Source organism: Podarcis gaigeae (assembly GCF_964106915.1).
Source record: "Podarcis gaigeae genome assembly, chromosome: 18".
Classification (NCBI taxonomy): Eukaryota; Metazoa; Chordata; class Lepidosauria; order Squamata; family Lacertidae; genus Podarcis; species Podarcis gaigeae.
The window spans coordinates 2,136,065-2,161,768 of NC_139696.1; the positions used below are offsets into that span (position 1 = coordinate 2,136,065).

General features: G+C 49.5%; 1 protein-coding gene across 4 annotated transcripts in view; it reads right to left on the reverse strand.

Moving 5' to 3' along the window:
* The window catches only part of NFIC (nuclear factor I C), a 108,200-nt gene that overhangs the window by 23,783 nt on the left and 58,713 nt on the right, over positions 1-25,704 (reverse strand). For all 4 annotated transcript variants that reach the window (XM_083720513.1, XM_083720515.1, XM_083720514.1 and 1 more), the window contains exons 3-7: positions 9,325-9,399; positions 7,845-7,919; positions 6,098-6,221; positions 5,209-5,333; positions 1,377-1,499 (exon numbers count right to left, since the gene is read on the reverse strand). In XM_083720513.1, coding sequence (XP_083576639.1) covers positions 1,377-1,499; positions 5,209-5,333; positions 6,098-6,221; positions 7,845-7,919; positions 9,325-9,399 — 522 coding nt within the window. The remainder of the gene's footprint in view (positions 1-1,376; positions 1,500-5,208; positions 5,334-6,097; positions 6,222-7,844; positions 7,920-9,324; positions 9,400-25,704) is intronic.

The following is a 25,704-nucleotide window of genomic DNA, read 5'->3' on the forward strand; positions in this document are numbered from 1 at the left end:
TGCTCGGAAACGTACTGGGAGCCAATGTAGGTCTTTCAGGACCAGTGTTATATGGTCTCGGCGGCTGCTCCCAGTCCCCAGCCGCGTTCTGGATTAGTTGTAGTTTCTGGGTCACCTTCAAAGGTAGCCCCACGGAGAGCGCATGGCAGTAGTCCAAGCGGGAGATAACCAGAGCAAGCACCACTCTGGCCAGACAGTCTGCGGACAGATAGGGTCTCATCCTGCGTACCAAATGGAGCTGCCCTGGACACAGAATTGACCTGCGCCTCCATGGACAGCTGTGAGTCCAAAATGACTCCCAGGTTGCACACCTGGTCCTTCAGGGGCACAGTCACCCCATTCAGGACCAGGGAATCCTGCCCGCCTCCTGTCCCCCCAAAACAGTACTTCTGTCTTGTCAGGTAGAGAGGAGACTGGGTGGCCGGCCTTGCCGCGACACCCCTGGACCCCTGCCCAGGGTGCCTTTGCGGAGACCACCGCCCTGGCCTTCTTTCCCGCTACAACCTTGCCTCCCTGCTCCACGGTCTCCTTGGGAAAGTCAATTTTTTAAAAATCTGCCCGGATATTTTAATCCTCAAAAGGAGGGCATGTCCTGGAAAAAGAGGACACATGGCAACCGGGTGGGGGCCATAGGTGTTTCCCCTCATTCTTGGTCAAAGATGGAGCATCTCTTCTCCTCCCCGCCATGCGCAGTAGGAAATGCTACTTTTATTAAATTACGTTTATTAAATTTATCAGCTGGGAATCACATTGCAGTTTGCTGCAGAAAAGAATGGATGCTCAGAGCGCCCTAGCAGAAACAAGGGAGAGAAAGTCCTTAGGAGAAAGGAAAGGCTTTCAAAAGTTGTGCCGGAAGCAACTTGAGTCAAAAAATAAGAGGTGGGCTGTGCCAATTTGGACGGCTGGGACTGAGGAATCACATACCGTATTTTTTGCTCTATAAGACTCCCTTTTTCCCTCCTAAAAAGTAAGGGGAAATGTGTTTGCGTCTTATGGAGCGAATGCAGGCTGCGCAGCTATCCCAGAAGCCAGAACAGCAAGAGGGATTGCTGCTTTCACTGCGCAGCGATCCCTCTTGCTGCTCTGGCTTCTGAGATTCAGAATATTTTTTTTCTTGTTTTCCTCCTCCAAAAAATAGGTGCGTCTTGTGGTCTGGTGTGCCTTATAGAGCGAAAAATACGGTATGTATTGAGAGTCTCTGCAAGCAGAAAGCTAGCAGTGCAAGGACTCACTGCTACGTTTCTGCTTGCGAGGGGGTTTCAAAATGTGGCGGCTTCCCTGCAACACAGACACATGAACCCAAAGTGACACATTCCAGCTTTAGGGAGAATTCTCCTGCCTTATTTTGCCCCCTTCCTTGGCGACCCCCGACCTACCGCTGTGTACGGCGATGACAGGACGGTGGTGTTGTGTAAAACTGCTCAGCCGGGGCGAAGTATCTTGCGGAGACGGACTGTTGAAGGGAGACTTGTCCATGTCTGGCTTTTTCGGAGAAATTCCTGGGGAGGAATTTGAGGAAGAGTCAGTGTATTTATCTGCACCAATAGGCCCCCTAAGTTCTGCTCCTTGTGCCCTTTAAGTGTGCTTTCCAAGGCGCCTATTATTTTTTTATTTTTAATGATTTATACCAGGCATAGGCAAACTCTGGCCTTCCAGATGTTTGGGACTACAATTCCCATCATCCCTATCAAACAGGAGCAGTGATCAGGGATAATGGGAATCGTAGTCCCAAACATCTGGGGCGCCGGAGTCTGCCTACACCTGATTTATATTTTTCCATTACAATTTTTCGCATTTCAATAAATACAGCCATAACATTCACAACCATCGACTTCCCTTCCTCCCCTTCTCCGGTTTCATTCAGTTATCAACTGCATATTCTAATCACGCCCCCCATGCTCACATTTCTCTCTCCCCCCTATATCTTCAATACGTGTAAAAGTCATTTGCACGTTCAGAATGTAGGCACCCTATATATAGAAAGGAGCAAACCAGTGATATTTTAGGGAGCAGGTGGGGCCCATGACTGACATCCTAGGAGCCTACACAACGCAAAACGCTGGATGTAGGTTTTACTTTATTGGTTTTTTATCTTGTATTTTGGAAGTGTGCATCCAGTTTTTTCCCTTTAATTTTTCTGGGGCCCCCAAGAGGGTGGGGCCCTAAGCTAGAGCTTGTTTAGCATATACGTAAATCCGGTACTGAATATCAGGTGCGGCTCTGATTTAATTCATGAAACTCATCCGCCATTCGATGGCAGAAGAGAAAACGGCTTCTGTCATTCCAGGACTGTCCCTGGAAAAACAGGACACTCGGAAAAGATGGGAGAGAACTGTTGAGTTTGGAAGGAACCATTCAAGATAATCTATTCCGCAACCCCTTGCAATGCAGGAATCATTTGCTCAAACCCACGACCTTGAGAATTAAAGAGCCTACCTGTCGCAGATCTGTCTGAGTCTTGGGCAAGCCTAACCAATAATTTTTAAAACTCCCAAGATCAGTGATGATGATTTATTAAAATTGTATACCGCCCCAAACCTGCAGGTCTCAGTTCACCGAATAATATGACAATGTAAATATGGAAAATACCGTATTTTTTGCTCTTTAAGACTCCCATTTCCCTCCTAAAAAGGGGAAATGTGTGTGCGTCTTATGGAGCGAATGCAGGCTGTGCAGCTATCCCAGAAGCCAGAACAGCAAGAGGGATTGCTGCTTTCGCTGCACAGAGATCCCTCTTGCTGTTCTGGATTCTGGGATTCAGAATATTTTTTTCCTTGTTTTCCTCCTCCAAAAACTAGGTGCGTCTTATGGTCTGGTGCGTCTTATAGAGCGAAAAATACGGGGCATAAGTGATGGCTCACACAGAATACCATTTAAAAAAATGAATGAATACGTGGAATAACTTTGACATCACAGGCCGGGCTCCTAAATCACTCCCCCCCCCTTGTATGTAAATCTGGCACTGTGTGTGATGCCACACAGAGGAGAGCAGCTGACCAGAGGGGCTGGCACCCACATGCCACTGAGCTTAAGAAGGCTGGCAACTTCTGCCATCTCCGACGTCCTTCTGGCAACGGGGTGGAAGACAGGGCAGAGAGAGGGTTAATCCCCTCTCGGCTTAGCCCCTGCCCTCCAGGCAGCGATTTATCTGGGACAGTCGTTTTACGCGGCGCCACTAAAGGGTTTAGCTCTCTCCCAGACGTTCATTGAGAAGGATTTTACAACCAGAACATCCAGTCCGGGATGGAAATAAAGCTCTTCTCACAGAGGATATGAACACGTCTCTCGTTGGAGGGGAAACGACGGCCGGCTGGGAGAGCAGGGGTGGGGAATCCCCGATGTTCCCCACCAGACAAATGCAGAAAGATACTGTAGGGGCGGGACGCGGGTGGCGCTGCGGGTTAAACCACAGAGCCTAGGACTTGCCAATCAGAAGGTCGGCGGTTCGAATCCCCGCAACGGGGTGAGCTCCCGTTGCTCAGTCCCTGCTCCTGCCCACCTAGCAGTTCAAAAGCACCTCAAAGTGCAAGTAGATCAATAGGTACCACTCCAGGGGGAAGGTAAACGGCGTTTCCGTGCGCTGCTCTGGTTCGCCAGAAGCGGCTTAGTCCTGCTGGCCACATGACCCGGAAGCTGTATGCTGGCTCCCTTGGCCAGTAAAGCGAGATGAGCACCGCAACTCCAGAATCGGCCGCGACTGTACATAATGGTCAGGGGTCTCTTTGCCTTTTTACTTTTGGGGATAGATCTGCAAGCTAACAATAGGGGAATGCTGGGGCTTCCCCACCAACCAAATGCTGAACGATACTGTTGGGGATAGCTTTGCAAGCTAATAATAAGAATAATAAATTTTTGAATGGGTTTTAATTAAGATGGATAAGATTTTGGAACGCAGAAATTAAGTAAAAAAAAAGCAAACCATTCATTCTAGCATGCAGGCGGTGGGACCCACCTAATTATATAATTTGGCATCTGAATGATTAGGAATAGTAATTGTACAGTGGAAACATGCTTTTTCAAGCGCTTTGGAAGCTGAATGATTCAGAACCCGGACACCGGAAACCCGGAATGTTTTTGAACATGCCTCAGAAGTCGAACACCATAAAGAATCTGAAGAAGTGTGCATGCATCTGTATCTGAAGAAGTGTGCATGCACACGAAAGCTCATACCAAGAACTAACTTAGTTGGTCTTTAAGGTGCTACTGGAAGGAATTTTTTTTGTTTTGACCATAAAGAAGGCTGATTGCCGAAGAATGGATGCTTTTGAATTCTGGTGCTGGAGGAGACTCTTGAGAGTCCCATGGACTGCAAGAAGATCCAACCTCTCCATTCGGAAGGAAATCAGCCCTGAGTGCTCACTGGAAGGACAGATCCTGAAGCTGAGGCTCCAAGACTTTGGCCACCTCAGGAGAAGAGAAGACTCCCTGGAAAAGACCCTGATGTTGGGAAAGATGGAGGGAGCAAGGAGAAGGGGACGACAGAGGATGAGATAGTGGGACAGTGTTCTCAAAGCTACCAGCATGAGTTTGACCAAACTGTGGGAGGCAGTGGAAGACAGGAGGGCCTGGCGTGCTCTGGTCCAGGGTCTCACAAAGAGGCGGACACAACTAAACGACTAAACAACAACAAAAGTCGAACGGCTTCCGAGGCGTGTTTCTCCATTTTCTGAATGGAATTTGCCGATTCCACACAAAAAACACTTATGCCCCTGCGGAGATGGCAGTCCCAAATCGGTGGCGCATGCCCTTCTGGCTTGCCCTCTTGATAAAGACTTGAGGAATGAGATTATCACCCCTCTTTTATCGTCCATTCCGGGTCGCCCAGCCACTGCCCCAGGGTCCTCTCTCCGGGCAGATCAAGATGAGCAGGTGACGGCAAAGGTGGCAAGGTTTTTCGCTGGGGCAATCAGAATAAGGTCCATTATTTGACTCTTGATTCAAAACCCCAAAATGCATTCTATATAATTGACTTTTTTATTTCGAATCTTTGTATATCGTATTGTTGTTTTATTGCTGCGGCCGACGGCTGATGCAAATAAAGATTAATTCATTCCTGCTGCTCCCTCAATATTTACCAGTTTCTCCCCTCTGCAGCCTCTGGACTGTGCCCTTCTACAAACCTCTGTTCTAAATCTATACTGGCCTCCTCTTCTCAGGAAGGTGCGGCCCCTGAAGGTTTCGGGGTGTCCCGGCTCCCCTCCGACTTACCCCCTTCCATGTCTTCCGTCCAATTGCGGCTGCTACTCGTGGGGGAGCTGGGCGACGTGTAATATTCGCCCCCCGGGCTGCCGTCCAGGTCGTCCTCCATCGAGCCGGACTTATGACGTTTACTCCTGAGGTGAGGCAGAAGCGGGAAGAGAAGTTAGCATTCGGGTTGTTAACGGAGAAATCTGAGGGCTCCCTTGGACAAAAAACAAGGGCACCAGCCAGGAATACCAGAGCAAAACAGCAGCTAGAAGGCTTGGTCTTGATTGAAGACTGTTGTGACAGGACTCCCACCTGACACCAGGTGGAACAAGATGGAAGCCCCAAACAAAAGAGAACCCAAACTTTTATTAGCTGCTAATCCCCATGTTAGGGACGCAGGTGGCGCTGTGGGTTAAACCACAGAGCCTAGGACTTGCCGATCAGAAGGTCGGTGGTTCGAATCCCTGCAATGATGGGGTGAGCTCCCGTTGCTCGGTCCCTGCTCCTGCCCACCTAGCAGTTCGAAAGCACCTCAAAGTGCAAGTAGATAAATAGGTACCGCTCCGGCAGGAAGGTAAACGGTGTTTCCGTGCGCTGCTCTGGTTTGCCAGAAGCGGCTTAGTCCTGCTGGCCACATGACCCGGAAGCTGCATGCCGGCTCCCTCGGCCAAGAAAGCGAGATGAACGCCGCAACCCCAGAGTCGGCCACGACTGGACCTAATGGTCAGGGGTCCCTTTACCTTTACTAATCCCCATGTTAAAGGTAAAGGGACCCCTGACTGTAGGTCCAGTCGTGGCCGACTCTGGGGTTGCGGCGTTCATTAGGAGAAGGCTGTGGGAAGGACGGGGTAGCAAGGGAAGGCGATGAAAGGGTGGGAACACAGCACCACAACTCCAAGCCCGGACTCACCCGCTGGAGGAAGTGCTGGGGAGCGTCCTCCTCATTCCCGTACTCGAGGGGTTCAAGTCGTAGGCGAGGTGCCCCTGCAGCTCCCCAAGGGAGAAATTTGGCCCTGTGCCCGTCACCACCGGCGCTGCGGAGAAGGCAGAGAAAGGGGGTCAACGTTTGTTTATGTACGCCACAACAGCTGCAATAATACTTTTCGCTCCGAGATGGAAGCAGCAGGAACTCCCTATTGATTGACAGATAGAGATGGTTGAATACAGCGATACCTCGGGTTAAGTACTTAATTCGTTCCGGAGGTCCGTTCTTAACCTGAAACTGTTCTTAGCCTGAAGCAGCACTTTAGGTAATGGGGCCTCCTGCTGCCGCTGCACAATTTCTGTTCTCATCCTGAAGCAAAGTTCTTAACCTGAGGTACTATTTCTGGCTTAGCGGAGTCTGTAACCTGAAGCGTCTGTAACCCGAGGTACCACTGTATGTGGAGTTGGCGAAGCTGACGGGGACGATCCGGAACTGGCGCGGCGAACTGTTTCAAAAGGACTGGAGCAAATTTAGAGCTCGTTTGAAAGAAAATGGCAAACATCTGAAAACGTTTTGACTTGAAAGGTTTGGTGACGTGAAATTAAGGAGCTGATTTACATATAAGAGGGCGAATGTTAAAAGAATATATAAGGTAGTTACAGAAATGCAACGAATTCGTTAAAGATATGTGGAAGTCAGAAAGAGGGAGGGAAGGAGGTCGATGCTCTTTTTGAGCAATACTTCAAGTTATGGACTTGTGTCAATAAAAAAATACAATTTTGCCTAAATAAAATTTTGCGTCAATAAAAAAAGAAAAATTATGTTAAAAAAAGAGAGAAAGGGAGTCAACAGGCTGTGCGTTGGGGGGGGGGGGCTCCAGTTTGCCGAGAAGGAAGCCTTTTGTCCCCAGCTGGGTGGGTCCTGAGTTCAAGGAGCGCATTTCCTCCAGGATCTCACTGGGATCAAGATGGCAGGTCGAACCTGGCACACAACTGCAGCGATTTCAACCAAATATGACTGGACGCCCCCTGGGCTCGAGCAGACAGCTTTGCATCAGTGTTTGGGCAGAATTGGGCGCAAACCTTTTCTTCCTTTCCAAATTATTTGTATTAGTTTTCCAGTTCTTTAGCAAATCGACACCAAACATAATGCAATTTCCCCATTAAGTTGACTTCCCACCCTCTGTTGTCAACGTGTTCTTTCTTTCCCCTGTTTACTGTTTTATATTGCATTATTTTCCTTTTTCCCCCAAAAAAGAGCTCCCGTCCGCCATTAATCGCACGTTCAACCGGAAGTTGCATTATTTATTTGCATTATTTATTTCCGGACCCCATTTCTTAGGTCTCCCCAAGTTATTTTCGATTTATATATCCCCCCCTCTTTTCTTTCCCCTTCTCCCTCAGCTGTCTATTTGTCAATTCCTGCTTGTATACCTTCTGATTCCCTTAAAAACAAAATAAAAAAAGAATGGAAGCAAAACAAAGGAGTTTACTCTGCCCGAATTGGGCGCCATCTTGAATCACGGCTAGGAATCAAATCAGTTTTGTCGACACGGACTGGAAGCAGCAATTCCTCCTTGCACAATTATGACAGTGCAGCTGCAGAGTGCAAGACTGCTTGTGCAAAGGTTACCCTGCTGGCACAGCACAAAAAACAAACGAACACCAGAGCCACAGGCCAGGTTTTCACGAAGGCCAGCTATACAAGAAGCCACAAAGAGAGGCCTACTCACTCCGGGAAACTTGGATCAGCTCCGTGACGCTGAACACCCCGGACGTGACGAAGTTCTCTTGGAAATCTGTCGCGTCTGCGGAAAAAGGGGGAAAGAGAGGTTAATTGAGCACGGGGAGCATAACGACCTGGGAGGAATTGAAATGGGGAAATTAGCTGCACAAACTAGATGCTTCGCTTTCCTCTTTATTAAAAATAAATAAATTGCCAAGATGAAACAGGAGGCATTCCCTGTTTAGAAGAGGCATTCTCTGTTTAGAGGAGGTATTCTCTATTTAGAAAAGGCATTCCCTGTTTAGAAGAAGCACTCCTTGTTTAGAGGAGGTATTCTCTGTTTAGAGGAGGTATTCTCTATTTAGAAAAGGCATTCCCTGTTTAGAAGAAGCACTCCTTGTTCAGAGGAGGTATTCTCTGCTTAGAGGAGGTATTCTCCATTTAGAGGAGGTATCCTCTGTTTAGAAGAAGCACTCCCTGTTTAGAAGAGGTATTCTCTGTTTAGAGGAGGCATTCCCTGTTTAGAAGAAGCAGTCCTTGTTCAGAGGAGGTATTCTCTGCTTAGAGGAGGTATTCTCCATTTAGAGGAGGTACCCTCTGTTTAGAAGAAGCACTCCCTGTTTAGAAGAGGTATTCTCTGTTTAGAGGAGGTATCCTCTATTTAGAAAAGGCATTCCCTGTTTAGAAGAAGCACTCCCTGTTTAGAGAAGGTAACCTCTGTTTAGAAAAGACATTCCCTGTTTAGTAGAAGCACTCCTTGTTTAGAGGAGGCATTCTCTGTTTAGAGAAGGTAACCTCTGTTTAGAAGAGACATCCCCTATTTAGAAGAAGCACTCCTTGTTTAGAGGAGGTATTCTCTGTTTAGAGGAGGTATCCTCTGTCTAGAAGAAGCACTCCCTGTTTAGAAGAGGTATTCTCTGTTTAGAGGAGGTATCCTCTGTCTAGAAGAAGCACTCCCTGTTTCGAAGAGGTATTCTCTGTTTAGAGGAGGTATCCTCTGTCTAGAAGTAGCACTCCCTGTTTAGAAGTGGTATTCTCTGTTTAGAGGAGATAATCTCTGTTTAGGTACTCCCTGTTTAGCAGAGGCATTCCATCCTGAGAATCAGGGATGCCTCCGTAGCCAGGATGGCCAAGGAGCAAGGATGATGGGAGTTGTAGCATCTAGAGGCCCTCAGATACCCACATGCCTGACCTAAGAGGTACCGTTTCCTTACTACATGCGAGAGACGGAGGAATGCCTCTGTTTAGAAGAGGAATTCCCTCTTGAGGAAAGGAGAACACCTCTTAGAGGAAAAACGGGGAGCATGGGGGTCTCCAGAGCTTGCGGGACTCCAACTCATATCAGCCCCCGCCGACAGCATGGCCAATGGTCAGGAATGATGGGAGTTGTAGTCCAGTGGCATGGTGATCTCCTCTCATCCCTGCTATAGGGACATAAGACGTTTCTCCTCTTCCCCCTTTTGTGCGCTGAGCATTCCTCGACTCACCCAATGTGATGATGGGTTTGCTGTCCTCCTGGTCAGAGCCGATTCCCGTCCTGGGGCTACTGCTTTGATCTGAATCTGAAAAGGAAAGATGGAGGCGTGAGCTTTGCGGCTGCAAACGGCCCGGGCTAATGATATCTCTGAGTACCTTGCACTGAAATCCCATCAGAGATCCAAAAAAGAAGAAATATAAACAGCATTTGGGACTTTTTAGCTTAAAGAAACCGGGACGCGGGTGGCGCTGTGGTCTAAACCTGTGCCTCCATGGATAGCTGCCTTCAGATGTCTTCTAAACGTTAGAGAGTTGTTTATCTCCTTGACATCTGCTGGGAGGGCGTTCCACAGGGTGGGCGCCACTACCGAGAAGGCCCTCTGCCTGGTTCCCTGTAACTTGGCTTCTCGCAGCAAGGGAACCGCCAGAAGGCCCTCGGCACTAGACCTCAGAGTCCGGGCAGAATGATGGGGGTGGAGACGCTCCTTCAGGTATACTGGGCCGTTTAGGGTTTTCAAGGTCAGCACCAACACTTTGAATTGTGCTCGGAAACGTCCTGGGAGCCAGTGCAGGTCTTTCAAGACCGGTGTTTTATGGTCTCAGTGGCTGCTCCCAGTCCCCAGTCTGGCTGCCGCATTCTGGATTAGTTGTAGTTTCCGGGTCACCTTCAAAGGGAGCCCCACAGAGAGGGCATTGCAGTAGTCCAAGCGAGAGATAACTAGAGCATGCACCACTCTGGTGAGACAGTCTGCAGACAGGGAGGGTCTCATCTTGCGTACCAGATGGAGCTGCCCTGGAGACAGAATTGACCTGCGCCTCCATGGACAGCTGTGATTCCAGAATAACTCCCAAGATGTGCACCTGGTCCTTCAGGGGCACAGCCACCCCATTCAAGACCAGGGAATCCCCCACACCTGCCTGCCCCCTGTCCCCCCAAAACAGTCCTTCTGTCTTGTCAGGATTCAGCCTCAATCTGTTAGCCGCCTTCCATCCTTCAACCGCCTCCAGACCCTCACAGACTCACATTATCGCGCTCACTTTCAGCCCGTGTGACGGGTCACGATTATGGATGGCCACACATGCCCATTCGTGGAATGAATCTGTGGCACGATGAGAGAACATTCCTGCTGGACAGACAGTACTTGTCTAGCCTCCAGTTCTCCCAGTGGCTAAACCAGTTGCCCCAAGAGACATCTTCTTTTGTTGAGATTGGAGGGACTAGGCATGCCAGACGCCTGGAAATTGCTGGACACCCCCCAAAAAGCTCCACAACTTTTGTGTCCAGATTTTCACTTCCTTTTCTTTCATATATAACTTTTTATTGGGTTTTCTAAACAAGAAACAAGGGACGTGGGTGGTGCTGTGGTCTAAACCACAGAGCCTAGGGCTTGCTGATCGGAAGGTTGGCGGTTCAAATCCTCGTGACGGGGTGAGCTCCCGTTTCTCGGTCCCAGCTCCTGCCAACCTAGCAGTTCGAAAGCACATCAAGTGCAAGTAGATAAATAGGTACTGCTCCGGCGGGAAGGTAAACAGCGTTTCCGTGCACTGCTCTGGTTTCATCAGAAGCAGCTTAGTCAACCTGGCCACATGACCCAGAAAAACTGTCTGCGGACAAACGCCAGCTCCCTCGGCCAGTAAAGCAAGATGAGCGCCGCAACCCCAGAGTCTTTCACCACTGGACCTAACTGTCAAAGGTCCTTTACCTTTACCTTTTTACCTTAGCTTAAAGAAAATAAGGAGAGGAAGAGGCGACAGCTGGAGAAACCCAGCCAAATGGGCACAGTATAATAATTGTTGTTGTTTACAAAACTTCATGGCCTGCGAAAGTGGGGAAATCTACTCGAATCTTCTCTAACGTGCACATTTTCTCAAAGCAAATTCCTCTTAATGTTTATGTTTCCCCAACGCGATGCACTTCTACATTTTACTTTCGCAAATATACATGTTTATATGCACGCTTTGCCCTGGTTAGTGCACTTCCGCCCCTTTCTCTTGGAAGCGCCGCAAAATTCAGAGAAGCGCAAATCTCAGAGTGCGGCAGTGTTTCGCAAAGGGCAAAGCAGCTAGGTCCGCTTTTGAAAACAAAGGCAAAGGCGAGGCAGTGTGGTACAGTGGTTAGAGTGGCAGACTTGGACCTGGGATGCCAGGGATCAAGACCCCCTGTGCTTGGCTGTGAAGCTCACTGGGTGAGAGCAAATGAAATTGGACGAATTTTGTCTCCCGTCCCTCACTCTGTGTATCTGGATCGATCCCAATACTTTTCCACAGGGGAGTAATTTCACACACCCAGAAGGATGCACCAGTTTAACTTCTGCCTGCTGGTACGACAGCCCTTTCACAAGAGGCAGAGTTTGGCAATACTCGCTAATGACACCCCCTTCAACCCTGGACATGGGCGTATTCAGGATTTTTGTAAGGGCAGCGAAAGTTGTTGAGCCATTCCTGGGAAATCACAGGTAAAAATACCCCATAAATAGGACACTGCGGGGGGGCAGGTTTCTGCTCAGGGTGGGGGCAGAACCTCAAATAATTGAGTACCTTGGTTCTCAAACTTAATACGTTCTGGAAGTCCGTTCCAAAACCAAGGCATGCTGCTTTCCCATAGAAACCTCTGCCCTAATATGTTGGACTTTGGTGTGCTATTTTCAACACCTCTTGGCGCACACGTGGCCACAATCCGTGCATTTTTCGGCACATTGCTTGGCCGGAGAACACCACCACGCCATTCGGGGAAGCGTGGGTTTCGACGGAGGGCTGTGTTTTTGGTTTCTGTAGAGTTTTTGGAAAGAGCAAGCGAGATAGGTAAAGGTAAAGGGACCCCTGACCGTTAGGTCTTGTTATGACCGACTCTGGGGTTGCGGCACTCATCTGGCTTTATTGGCCAAGGGAGCTGGAGTACAGCTTCCGGGTCATGTGGCCAGCAGGACTAAGCCGCTTCTGGCGAACCAGAGCAGCTCACGGAAATGCCGTTTACCTTCCCGCCGGAGTGGTACCTATTTATCTACTTGTGCTCGTGTGCTTTCGAGCTGCTAGGTTGGCAGGAGCAGGGACCGAGCAACGGGAGCTCACCCCGTCACTGCGGGGATTAGAACCGCCGACCTTCTGATCGGCAAGTCCTAGGCTCTGTGGTTTAGCGAGATAAGCTTGCTGTTGAATGCAAACCTCCTTGATGGCTGATCATTGACGGGACTCTACCTGGGGCAGCCGACAGTCCAATCTTTCCACCGACCAAGATGAGAAAGGAACAAGGTGGAAAGGGGAGAGGAGGCCGAGGGAACGCTCCACAAGGGAGGGGGTTCGAAAAAGGGTGAGGGGCTGCCAGCTCTGCAGGCAAAGGGGGGGGGGACCTAACTGGGCTCCTGAGCCCCACAGTTGTGCCACAGACAAATGTACAGTGGTACCTCAGGTTACATATGCTTCAGGTTACAGACTCTGCTAACCCAGAAATATTACCTCGGGTTAAGAGCTTTGATTCAGGATGAGAACAGAAATCGTGCTCCGGCGGCACGGCAGCAGCAGGAGGCCCCATTAGCTAAAGTGGTGCTTCAGGTTAAGAACAGTTTCAGGTTAAGAACGGACCTCCGGAACGAATTAAGTACATAACCAGAGGTACCACTGTAGTTCCAGGGAGCCGTGGGCCACAAAAGGTTGCAAAACCCTGGGTTTAAATGCTTGGGAGAGATTGCGCTGCAACCGGGTGGCTTTCTGCTGCAGTTTTTGTGTGTGTGCGGGCCGGACCGAGCCTTCCTCGAAGGGAGGGCCACGGGAACTCTCCGTGCAGAGAGAGGTGGGGAGAAAAAACTCACCCACTGCAGCAACTTGGCTCCCCACACCCGACTCGCCGGCCCCCTCCTCCCTCCTTCATCAGAAACACAGCTCACGCCTCGGCCAGCCTGCAGCCCAGAACTCTCCGTTCCAGGCTTTCCATCTTATCTAAAAATAATCAGGCTCTCCGGGCCGTCAGCAGAGCAGACGCTGAGCTCAGCACTAATGGTTCCTAGTAGCTTCCTGGATTAGACAACCGCACCCCCCCTACTCCGCTCTGCCAGCCCAGGCTCTGGTCTTTCTGGCCCCCCACCCACAGACAAAACGCCCCACATGCAAACCCCTCTTCCTCTTCCTTCTGCAGAAATCGGCACATTCCCTGCTGATCCTTGAACCAGGAGTCGTTTTGGGAACCAGGGTGTCATAGATGTGGCTGTGGGGGGGGGGAGGGGGCGGCTGAGACCCTGCTAGATCCTTAAAAATTATTGATAGTAATGAATGTTGATCTGGAGGAGACTCTTGAGAGTCCCACAGACTGCGAGAAGATCAAACCTCTCCATTCAGAAGGAAATCAGCCCTGAGTGTTCACTGGAAGGACAGGTCCTGAAGCTGAGGCTCCAAGACTTTGGCCACCTCAGGAGAAGAGAAGACTCCCTGGAAAAGACCCTGATGTTGGGAAAGATGGAGGGCAGAAGGAGAAGGGGGTGACAGAGGACGAGATGGTGGGACAGTGTTCTCAAAGCGACCAGCATGAGTTTGACCAAACTGCGGGAGGCAGTGGGAGACAGGAGGGCCTGGCGTGCTCTGGTCCAGGGGGTCACAAAGAGGCGGACACGACTAAACGACTAAACAACAACACAATGAATTGAGGCTACCTCCTTTATACAGTGGTACCTTGGTTCTCAAACTTATGCCGTTTCGGAAATTCCGTTCCGAAACCAAAGCGCGCTGCTTTCCCATAGAAAGGAACGCAGAACGGATTAATCCATTCCAGACTTTTAAAAACAACCCCTAAAACAGCAATTTAACATGGATTTCGCTATCTAGCGAGACCGTCGATCCATAAAATGAAATCAACAAACAATGTACTGCAGTCGCACAATCAGTCCTTCAGTAGCTGAACTGGGTTCCACACAGTCACAAAAATGAAACGAAAAGAGCCACAAAAACTCAAAATAAATAGCAAAAGCAGACCTCAGCGCAACAAATCGGAGCATGTTCAGTTTCCGGAAAAAGATTGCAAACCGGAACACTTACTTCCGGGTTTGCAGTGTTTGGGTTCCAAGTTGTTTGAGTACCAAGGCGTTTGAGAACCAAGGGACCACTGTGGTCGCTTTTAACCTTTGTCCTTGTTTTTAATCTTTTAAAGTTATGTATATAATCACCTTTGAAGCACAGTGGGACTTCGGTTGTTGAATGCTGACGTCCTTTTCCATACCCTCCCACATTTCTCCAATGAAAATAGGTAAAGGGACCCCTGACCATTAGGTCCAGTCGTGGCTGACTCTGGGGTTGTGGCGCTCATCTCGCTTTACTGGCCGAGGGAGCCGGCGTACAGCTTCTGGGTCATGTGGCCAGCAGGACTAAGCTGCTTCTGGCAAACCAGAGCAGCGCACGGAAACGCCGTTTACCTTCCCGCCGGAGTGGTACCTATTTATCTACTTGCACTTTGACGTGCTTTTGAACTGCTAGGTTGGCAGGAGCAGGGACCGAGCAACGGGAGCTCACCCCGTCATTGCGGGGATTCAAACTGCCGACCTGATCGGCAAGCCCTGGGCTCTGTGGTTTAGACCACAGCGCCACCCGCGTCCCTCCAATGAAAATAGGGGTGTCCTATTCCATCATCATAATCCTTTTCTCATTTATACCCCACTTCTTTGACTGTGTTGCCCCAGCCACTCTGGGCAGCTTCCAACACATATAAAAACATAATAAAATATCAAACATTCAAAAAACCCTTCCCTCTACAGGGCTGCCTTCGGAGGTCTTCTCAGGGTTTCATAGTTACTTATTTCCTCTTTTTAAAAAAATATTTTATTAGTTGAATATAAGAAAAATAACTCCACACCCTCAAACATTACTCCGATTAAAATAGGGACGGCCTAAGGGACACTCCGGGGTCAGATCGGAAACCGGGACAGCTTCTGCGAATCCTGGGCTGTCCCTGAAAAATAGGGACACTTGGAGGGTTTGCCTATTGTTTCTGCATGAGTTTCTGTTCTGAGCAGACCTCCCGATTGCAAGATCGGGGACTCATGCAGAGACACGGCGGGAGTACCCAATTCAAATCTCAGAGTCTTTCAGCAGCAGCTGTCTTTCTTAAAATACGAATGCAAACGTCGGAGGGCGTGTGTGTGTATCGAAATTACTAGTGGGACATTTTGGGGGTCGGATCGGAAACCGGGACAGCTTCTGCGAATCCTGGGCTGTCCCTGAAAAATAAGGACACTTGGAGATTTGTCTATTGCCTCTGCATGAGTTTCTGTTCTGAGCGGGCCTCCCAATTGCAATATTACTACTACTACTAATAATAATAATAATAATTTATTATTTATACCCCGTCCATCGGGCTGGGCTTCCCCAGCCACTCTGGGCGGCTTCCAAAAAAACATTAAAATACTGTAATACATCAAACAAGATCGGGGACTCGTGCAGAGACACAGCGGGGCCGACCCAATTCAAATCTTAGAGTCTTATATGCAAATGTTGGCGTGTGTGCGTGTGTATCAAAATTACTAGTGGGGCATTTCAGGGGTCGGATCGGAAACCGGGACAGCTTCTGCGAATCCTGGGCTGTCCCTGAGAAACAGGTCCTGATTCCCATTTCTTTTCTGTTTTTAAAACGGTGCTCACCTGCACAGAGCGGTGCAACTGCCAGGCAGTCTCAAGCGCAGCTGTGGTTAATAAAACGCAGAGGCCGTGCCCAGCCGGGTACCATGAGCCAAGAAAGACGACGACAAGGGGAGGAATAACCCGTCCAGGAGATTTGCCAACGATGGCGTTTGTCCGAACTCTCCCTTCAAAATCCTGGCCCCCTGTCTTCATCTGCTCAGCTCGCTCCCGGCTTCAGGAACTGGGCCGGCGCCAGAGCACCCTGCCAAAAATATTTCTCCTCCCCATATCTCTTTCCATCTCTCTCTCTCCCTGATCTGCAAGCGTGCTCTCTTTCGGGCTCCCAAAATCCACAGGCCTCCCTGGGCGTCCCGTTTTGCAGCCGCTCTGTCCACCGTTCCGCGGTTGTACGGAAAGGGTTACCGGCGAGGACGGGGACCCGAGAGCGTCCCATTCAGGGTGCAGTTTTGCATCTGCACCTTCGGTTCGTCCCTATCACAAAATGCCACCCCCCCAAAAAAATAAAATTTGTTCCGGAAACGTGCAACATGCTTTTCCTTGGCTGGAAATTATGGGGTGGTCGTCCCGTTCCCCTCCATTTTGTTTGTGTGCAGACATGGTGTTGGTGTGTGTTTCCACAATTTGTGCCTGGGGGGGGGAATTTGAAAGCAAAATTAGGGGGAGGGGTTTACACTCCTCCCCAACACATGGCGAGTGTCGACAGCCAGGGGGAGGCCATTTTGTAGCCTCCCCCTTCCCTGCCAGCCCACAACGCCCCACCCGCCCCACCAACGGCCATTTTGTGCCGAGTTCGAAACCTCGGAGATGGGGAGTACAGCAGGAGGATGGGGCGGGGGGAAGAACGGACCACGTGGAGAGCAGGGAAAGGAACCCCCCCTCCCAATTTGCCTTTGCCCTTCCGCCACAAAAACAAACCTAAAGTTAAAATGTCAAGGTTGCTACACCAGCATGGGAAAATTTACCAAACACCCCTTAAATTGCTGCGGTTGGCAAACTCAATTCCCTACTGACCCCCAAGAATCTGACGAAATAACCCAAAGTGCTGTTTCTTTTTTTAAATGTGCCAATGTGGACAAACCACCATACGGAAATCTCTTTTTTAATTTTTGTTTTCTTCCCCCTTTCCTCTCTCTTTCCCCTCAGCTCCATATTCTCTCAAAAGGAGAGGCGATCGGATTTTATTTTATTTATTTTAAATCGAGGGAGGGAGAAGAGGGAGGAAACGAGAGAAAGAGAAAGGGGGGTGGAAAAGAGAGAGAGGGAGAGACAGACAGAGAGAGAGAGAGAGAGAGAGAGAGAGAGAGAGAGAGACGAGGTTTCCAACCGAAAAGAACACACAGTTTGCCAGCTGTTTACTTTGGACATGGAATTTTGGCTCTTGCTCTCGCAGCTTATATATATATATATTTTTTTTTTCCAAAAGAAAAAAAAATATCGTTCCAGGCCTCCAGCCTTTTCCCGGACGGTCCTAAATGCCAACCGCTATCTCCCCGCAGCTCCTCCTCCTCCTCTCTTGTGCGCGACGGCGCATGCATGCGCAAAGGCAGCCATTTTGCAAGCAGCGAAAGGACACCCCGCGACCCGCCGCCGTTCCGAAAAGTTCCTTCCCCACTTGGCAGCCATCTTTTAACAATTTTTTTTTTTGAGAATTCCTCTCTGCGCAAAGAGCCAGATTGCCTGCCAAGCGAGAGGGAAGGGCGCCAGGCCGTTGGGCTCAGGAATAGGGGAGGGTTGTCTCTGCACCGGCACACAAACACACACACACTCTCGATATATTTTTCATTTCGGTTCCGGAAAGAAGCCGCTGGCCGGTACTTGTTGGCAAAGAGGCACGGCCCGTTGCAAAGCGTCTCGCGGGGAACTAAGCGAGAAAAGGCAGAGAGAGGAAAAGGACAGGAGATTTTCCTTCCCTCGTCCCATTTGCAAAAGATTCAGGTTGTTTTTTATACGCACGATTTTCCGGAAGCTGGTTTTTTTTTTTTTATTAAATATTTTTTATTAGGGATTTCAACATAATTTATCAAAAATACATCATCCTCATTCCCCCTGTTTTTCCCCTCCCCCTCCCCCTAAAAAGAACATAAAACATAAAGTCAAGCAATCGATTAAAACACAGCTTAAATTCAAATTAAGATCAGAATAAGATCAGATGGTGACCCACGAATTATAACTACAACTATAGGAGTTGGGAACACCCAGTCAGTTGGGTGGGGTATAAACAGTAAAATTGTTATTATGGTGATGACTGAATAGGACGTCCCTATTTTCCTCAGAAAAATGTCGAAGGGTATACTCTCAGGCGCTTCCCGGTTCCTGTCCCGTGGCTGTTGGCAGCCCTCCATGGCTTAACAGCTTCCGGAAAATCGGCAAGAGAAACTGATGGATTATGCGGAATTGGCGAAACTGATGCATAAACTACGTGACAAGGATAACTGTGACGTTAAAGAAGAATGGGGACCTTTCATGAAGTGCTTAAAGGAACAACAAAGTGAACTGGACTCCTTGGCAGGTTTTGAGCAAACGCTTATTGGTAATATAGGTAAAGATAAAGGGACCCCTGACCGTTAGGTCCAGTCGCGGCCGACTCTGGGGTTGTGGTGGTCATCTCACTTTACTGGCCGAGGGAGCCGGCGTACAGCTTCTGGGTCATGTGGCCAGCAGGACTAAGCCGCTTCTGGCGAACCAGAGCAGCGCATGGAAACGCCGTTTACCTTCCCGCCGGAGCGGTATCTATTTATCTACTTGCACTTTGAGGTGCTTTCGAACTGCTAGGTGGGCAGGAGCAGGGACCGAGCAACGGGAGCTCACCCCGTCATTGCGGGGATTCGAACCGCTGACCTTCTGATCGGCAAGCCCAAGAGGCTCTGCAGTTTAGACCGCAGCGCCACCCGCGTTTGGATTATCATAAAAGATGCGGGAGGAAATGATGAACAACGGGACCCACAAAGGGCAGGAGGGAAGTCCAGGGGATTCTCTGGAACCTTGTTTTTATGTTGTTATGTTGGAAAATTTTAATCTGAAAAACCAAATAAATAATTTCTTTTTTTAAAAAAAATGGATCGGTACAGCAAGGCTCTCCTTAGCAGTTTGTTTCGGACCGTGCGTGAAACCAAATCCAGACTCCAGACCAACACGGAAGCCCCTTAACCAGTTTCCAAACTGGTGGGTGGTGGGCAGTCTGTCCCTCTCTTCTTCTTCTTCTTCCTTCAGAGGTGCTTATTGTGAATATCTCCCTCGCTGCCATTCTGAGCTCGCCACCCTGTCTACACCAGTCCGACGCAAATGTTCCATTTATTCATTAAAGGCCCTTTAATCTTCTGGTGTCTGCAGCATCGCCATGCCTCTGGCGGGCTCCCTCCTCCCCGGTAGACGTTTGAATTCTTCGCCGGCAAGAAGAGCGAATCTGTTGCTATCTGGATCGAGAGGCGAAGTGGCTTTTCTCAGCGCGAATTATTGTTCGGAGGGAGGGTTTTGTCCCCCAGCGCTGGTCCTTAATTTAGTCCTTCCAGAGCAGATCTGAGAAAATGGAAAGACTAACACTGGTTCTCATAGGGTCTACTCTTGAGGGGTGTTTTAAATCAGAACCGGTGAAGGTCTTGTGTGAGTGTCTGGAAGCAGTTGGAGGAGGGATGGCGGCTAACAGATTGAGGTTGAATCCTGACAAGACAGAAGGACTGTTTTGGGGGGACAGGGGGCAGGCGGGTGTGGGGGGCTCCTTGGTCCTGAATGGGGTCACTGTGCCCCTGAAGGACCAGGTGCGCAGCCTGGGAGTCATTCTGGACATCCATGGAGGCGCAGGTCAATTCTGTGTCCAGGATGGCTGTCTACCAGCTCCATCTGGTACGTAGGATGAGACCCTCCCTGCCCACAGACTGTCTGGCCAGAGTGGTGCATGCTCTGGTTATCTCCCACTTAGACTACTGCAATACGCTCTACGTGGGGCTACCTTGGAAGGTGACCTGGAAACTGCAATTAATCCAGAATGAGGCACCTAGACTAGGGACTGGGAGCAGCCGCCGGGACCTTATAACACCAGTCCTGAGAGATCTGCATTGGCTCCCAGTACTTTTCCGAACACAATTCAAAGGGTTGGTGCTGACCTTCAAAGTCCTAAACGTCCCAGTATCCCTGAAGGAGCGCCTCCACCCCCATCGCTCAGCCCGGACACCTGGGTCCATCTCCTGAGGGCCTTCTGGCAGTTCCCTCCCTGTGAGAAACGAGGTTACAGGGAAGCAAGCAGAGGGCCTTCTTGGTGGTGGCGCCCTTCCTGTGGAACGCCCTCCCATCAGATGTCAAGTAAATAAACTATCTGATGTTTAGAAGACATCTGAAGGTAGCCCTGTTTAGGGAAGCTTTTAATGTTTGACGTTTTATCGTGTTTTTAATATTCAGTTGGGAGCTGCCCAGAGTGGCTGGGGAAATCCAGCCAGATGGGTGGGGTATAAATGAATTATTATTATTATTATTATTATTATTATTATTATTATTATTATTATTTTATTATACTGACCTGAGCCTCCATGGACAGCTGTGAGTCCAAAATGACCCCCAGGCTGCGTACCTGGTCCTTCGGGGGCACAGTGACCCCATTCAGGACCAGGGAGTCCCCCACACCCACCCGAAGTCACACTACATTGTCTCTTGAGACAGGCAGGTGTCTCAACCCTGAGTACGATCTTGTCGGTCGCAAGTTTAAGACTGTGATAGAACATCCATTTGTTATCTTCCACCATCACCCTGGTTATTCCTCCTCCTTCATTCCAGCACTCATCATCTTCCTATTTTTTAGTTCTCCCCCTGCCCCATTACAATTTCAAAGACCCCTTTGATCAAGTCCGAATCCCAGCTGCTGGAGACCGCAGGAGGGGAGAAATGCTGTTGAGTTCGAATTCTGCTCTCGGGAGTTTTCGCAGGCACCCGGTCGCCCCGCTGCGAAGTGCTGGGCTGGAGAGGCCTCCCCTTAGCTCCTTTTGACAATCAATACCATTTTTTTTCCGGCTGTCGGCAGATGCCCCCGGCGGCAGGCAAGGAACGGCTTAAACCGGAGCGAGGGAGCCCTCAAAAAGTTCTTTTTGGGTGTGGGTGTGTGCAGGCAAGCAGGAAACGGCTGAGCCAAGCAAATCGATAGCTTGTTTTCTTCTTCAGAGGGAGGAGAGGAGCCCGGCCCAGCCCTGACTCTCGTGACCTGGATCGAAGCCATCGATTCAACATCTCATTTGCAACACCAGACACCTAGCTGCATTTTAAAACCTCAAGCGCTGGCCTGGACTGTACGCGCCCCAGCTGCTGCTTCTGTTTCGAATCCTCGCCCTTTGGAAAGCGACGGCGAGAAAGGCCTTTGTTCCCTCCCCATTGGCCGGACGGGGAAAGGACCTGCGGTTTGGTTGCAAATCAAACGTGAGGACTAGAAACCTCCCCGAGGATTTGGGTGGTGCTGTGAGTTAAACCACAGAGCCTGGGGCTTGCCGATCAGAAGGTCGGCGGTTCGAATCCCCGCAATGACGGGGTGAGCTCCCGTTGCTCGGTCCCTGCTCCTGCCAACCTAGCAGTTCGAAAGCACATCAAAGTGCAAGTAGATAAATAGGTACCACTCCGGCGGGAAGGTGAACGGCGTTTCCATGCGCAGCTCTGGTTGGCCAGAAGCAGCTTAGTCCTGCTGGCCACATGACCCGGAAGCTGTACGCCGGCTCCCTCAGCCAGTAAAGCGAGATGAGCGCCGCAACCCCAGAGTCGGTCACGACTGGACCTAATGGTCAGGGGTCCCTTTACCTTTAATCCCTGCAGGGATCCCTAATTCTCTAGCTCCCTCGTTCTTTTTAGGGGAGTTTTTAATGTTTGATGCATTACTTTATGTTAATATTGTGCTGGAAGCCGCCCAGAGTGGCTGGGGAAACCCAGCCAGATGGGTGGGGTATAAATAATAAATTATTATTGTTTTCATATACCTGAAGGAGAGTCTCCAACCCCATTGTCCAGCCTGGACACCAGGGTCCCTCTCTCGAGGGCCTTCTGGGGGTTCCCTCCCTGCGAGAAGCGAGGTGGCAGAGAACCAGGCAGAGGGCCTTCTCAGTGGTGGCACCCATCAGATGTCAAGGAAATAAACAGCTTTCTGACTTTTAGAAGACATCTGACAGTTTAGGGAAGCTTTTAATGTTTGATTCTATTTTTAATATTCTGTTGGCAGCCACCCAGAGTGGCTGGGGAAACCCAGCCAGATGGGCAGAGTATAAATTATTATTATTATTATTATTATTATTATTAGTCTCTTCGATTCCCACAATGACTCTTAAAGCAAGCTGCGTATATTCCATCAGCTCAATTTGCCATCCTTCTTCGGTTGGGACCTCGTTCGTTTTCCATTTTTGGCTTAACAAAACACGGGCCGCAGTAGCAGCATACATAAATAGCCTTTTTTGACACCTGGGAATTTCCGTCTGAATTATCCCCAACAGAAAGGACTCTGGATTTGTTGGGGGAAAGTACTTTTAAACCATTTTTTTTCAGTTCATTATGGATCATTTCCCAATACTATTCTTAAATCCTTTCTGACCCATGGACGGAATCGCCCCTGATTCCTTTTCTACCTCGTTCTTTTTCATATATATGTATATATTCTCTTTAATTCCCACCATGCCTCTTAAAGCAGTTTCCGAAACTTGGTTTTCCAGCTGTTTCTACACTATGACTCCCATCATGCCTAGCTAGCGGGACCAGGGATCATGGGAACTGTAGTCCAAAAAACAGTTCCCCTCTTCGTTTATCTTTCTCCGGGTGGAGAATTAGAGCGTTCCGACCGACGGGGCAACCGTCCTTCGAATTTTTACGGTGTTTTTCTTGCTTTCGTAGCATCATAGAATCTTAGAGTTTGAAGGGACCCCCAGAGGCATCTAGTCTAAACCCGCGCAATGCGGGAATCTCGGCCAAAGCACCCCCGACAGATGGCCCTCCAACCTCTGCTTAAAAACCTCCAAGGATGGGGACTTCACCGCCATCCATCAGCTCTCACTGTCAGAAAGTCCTTCCTTAATGTTGAGTTGGAACCTCCTTACTTGTCGTTTGAAGTCGCGAGTTCGAGTCCTACCCTCCACCGGAGGAGGAAACCAGCTTGCTCCGCCTTCTGACCTGAGAACAACTCTCTCATCTTGCGGGTTTTTTCAGAAATAGGCATTCAGCGGCCTCTGGCAGTGAAGGCGGTGGCGGGGGGGACGGGACACAGCCATTGTGGCTACCCGCCGGTAGCTGTATGCTCTGCACATTTGCCACCGCCTCCTCCTTCAAAGGCCTCTTGGGCTTGGATGTTTTCCCGAGCAATTACGGTTACGACAGGCCACAGTTCCCATCAGAGGTGGCTAGCTGGGAGAGGGCCCTCTCCCCGCGGAGGGGGGGGGAGAGAATGCAAAGGGAGAAGAAGAGAAGGAAAGAAAGAATGTTAGGGTTGAAGGAGACAGGAGGGCTGCATCAATAGGAGTATAGCATCTAGATGAAGGGAAGTAATAGTGCCACTGTATTCTGCTCTGGTCAGACCTCACCTGGAGTACTGTGTCCAGTTCTGGGCACCACAGTTCAAGAAGGACACTGACAAACTGGAACGGGTCCAGAGGAGGGCAACCAAAATGGTCAAAGGCCTGGAAACGATGCCTTATGAGGAACGGCTAAGGGAGCTGGGCATGTTTAGCCTGGAAAAGAGGAGGTTAAGGGGTGATATGATAGCCATGTTCAAAGATATAAAAGGATGTCACATAGAGGAGGGAGAAAGGTTGTTTTCTGCTGCTCCAGAGAAGCGGACACGGAGCAATGGATCCAAACTACAAGAAAGAAGATTCCACCTAAACATTAGGAAGAACTTCCTGACAGTAAGAGCTGTTTGACAGTGGAATTTGCTGCCAAGGAGTGTGGTGGAGTCTCCTTCTTTGGAGGTCTTTAAGCAGAGGCTTGACAACCATATGTCAGGAGTGCTCTGATGGTGTTTCCTGCTTGGCAGGGGGTTGGACTCGATGGCCCTTGTGGTCTCTTCCAACTCTATGATTCTATGATTCTATGAGTTACTCAAGCCAGGAATTTTCCCCCGACTCAAAAACCCAATGTCCACCTAGGTCTGCGGCCACCATGGTGAGGCTGCCGGCCACATGGCTCTTGACAGCTGCCAAACCAAAAGCAGGGGAACATCTGTGCCCCTCCAGATGTTGCCAGCCCAATGGTCAAGGTTGCTGGGGGTTCTTTTTTTTCTTCGATCCCTCGTAGCCGAGTAAGATTGTCTCCCATAAACACGGTTTTCACCGTGAGTCCGTAAGCGACTGTGGAAGCCAATTCTGGATCCACACGTCCTTCCACAGTGGGGACATTGGTTTCCAGGCAGGAATTGATCCCAGTGAGGGTTTGCCAAGCATGCCTTCCTCTTAGCATGTCTGTCCCTTGCGTCCTGAGTTCGAGTGTCTTCAAAGCCCACGACACCTTTGGGAAAGGCTGTTCTCCAACTGGAACGCTCGCAGGCCAGTGTTTCCAAATTGTTGGTGTTTATATTACATTTTTTAAAATTTGCCTTAAAGGTAAAGGGACCCCTGACTGTTAGGTCCAGTCGTGGCTGACTCTGGGGTTGCGGCGCTCCTCTCACTTTACTGGCCGAGGGAGCCGGCGTACAGCTTCCGGGTCATGTGGCCAGCAGGACTAAGCCGCTTCTGGTGAACCAGAGCAGCACACGGAAACGCCGTTTACCTTCCTGCTGGAGTGGTACCTATTGATCTACTTGCACTTTGACGTGCTTTCAAACTGCTAGGTTGGCAGGAGCAGGGACCGAGCAACAGGAGCTCACCCCGTCATTGCGGGGATTCGAACCACCGACCTTCTGATAGGTAAGTCCTACGCTCAGTGGTTTAGACCACAGTGCCACCCGCACCCCAAATTTGCCTTGAGACAGTCTTTAAACCTCTTTTGTTGACCACCAGCATTACGCTTTCCATTTTTAAGTCCGGAATAGAGTAGCTGCTTTGGAAGACGATCATCAGGCATCCACACAACATGACCAGTCCAACGAAGTTGATGTTGAAGAATCAACACTTCGACACTGGAGATCTTTGCTTCTTCCGGGACACTGGCATTAGTTCGCCTGTCTTCCCAAGTGATGTGTACAATTTTTCGGAGACACCGTTGATGGAATCTTTCAAGGAGTTGGAGGTGGTGTTTATAAATGTCACAACTTTCCCCATCTGTGCCCCTTAAGAAGCCTCTGTTGTCCAGGTTGCCCATTTTACAGGTGAGCACCACTGAGGCTCAGGGATAATTGCGACCCTCCCAAACTTAATGCCCCTTCTCACCACCAGCTGTGAGGTTTGGGCTCCCAAATTTCAGCAGAATGCAAAATACGAGTGCCGTAAGTCGACGCTTCATGAATTTTCACTGGGATTTCTTTTTACAATTTTTTAAAAAAGATTCGCAGACCGAATATGCATATTTATTTTTTTAAAATCGGCTGAGATAAGAGTGTAAACATCTTAATCTCAGAGCTGTGGTTTCAAACCCCATGTTGGGCTAAAGATTCCTATATTATAGGGGGGGGGGGTGTGTCAGAATAGATAATAGATACCTACGTGGTCCCTTCAAACTCTCCTATTAAAAGAGAGATAGAAAGAAGAAATGGATATCACTGCTGCAGAAATCTGGGGGATGGGGTTTAAGACTGGGAAAAAAGTGTTTCTGCCCATTGTACTTTTCTCTGATTTTATGAAACTTGTATCACAAGAAAAGATTGAAAAAGTGAAGACACAGAACTCACAACA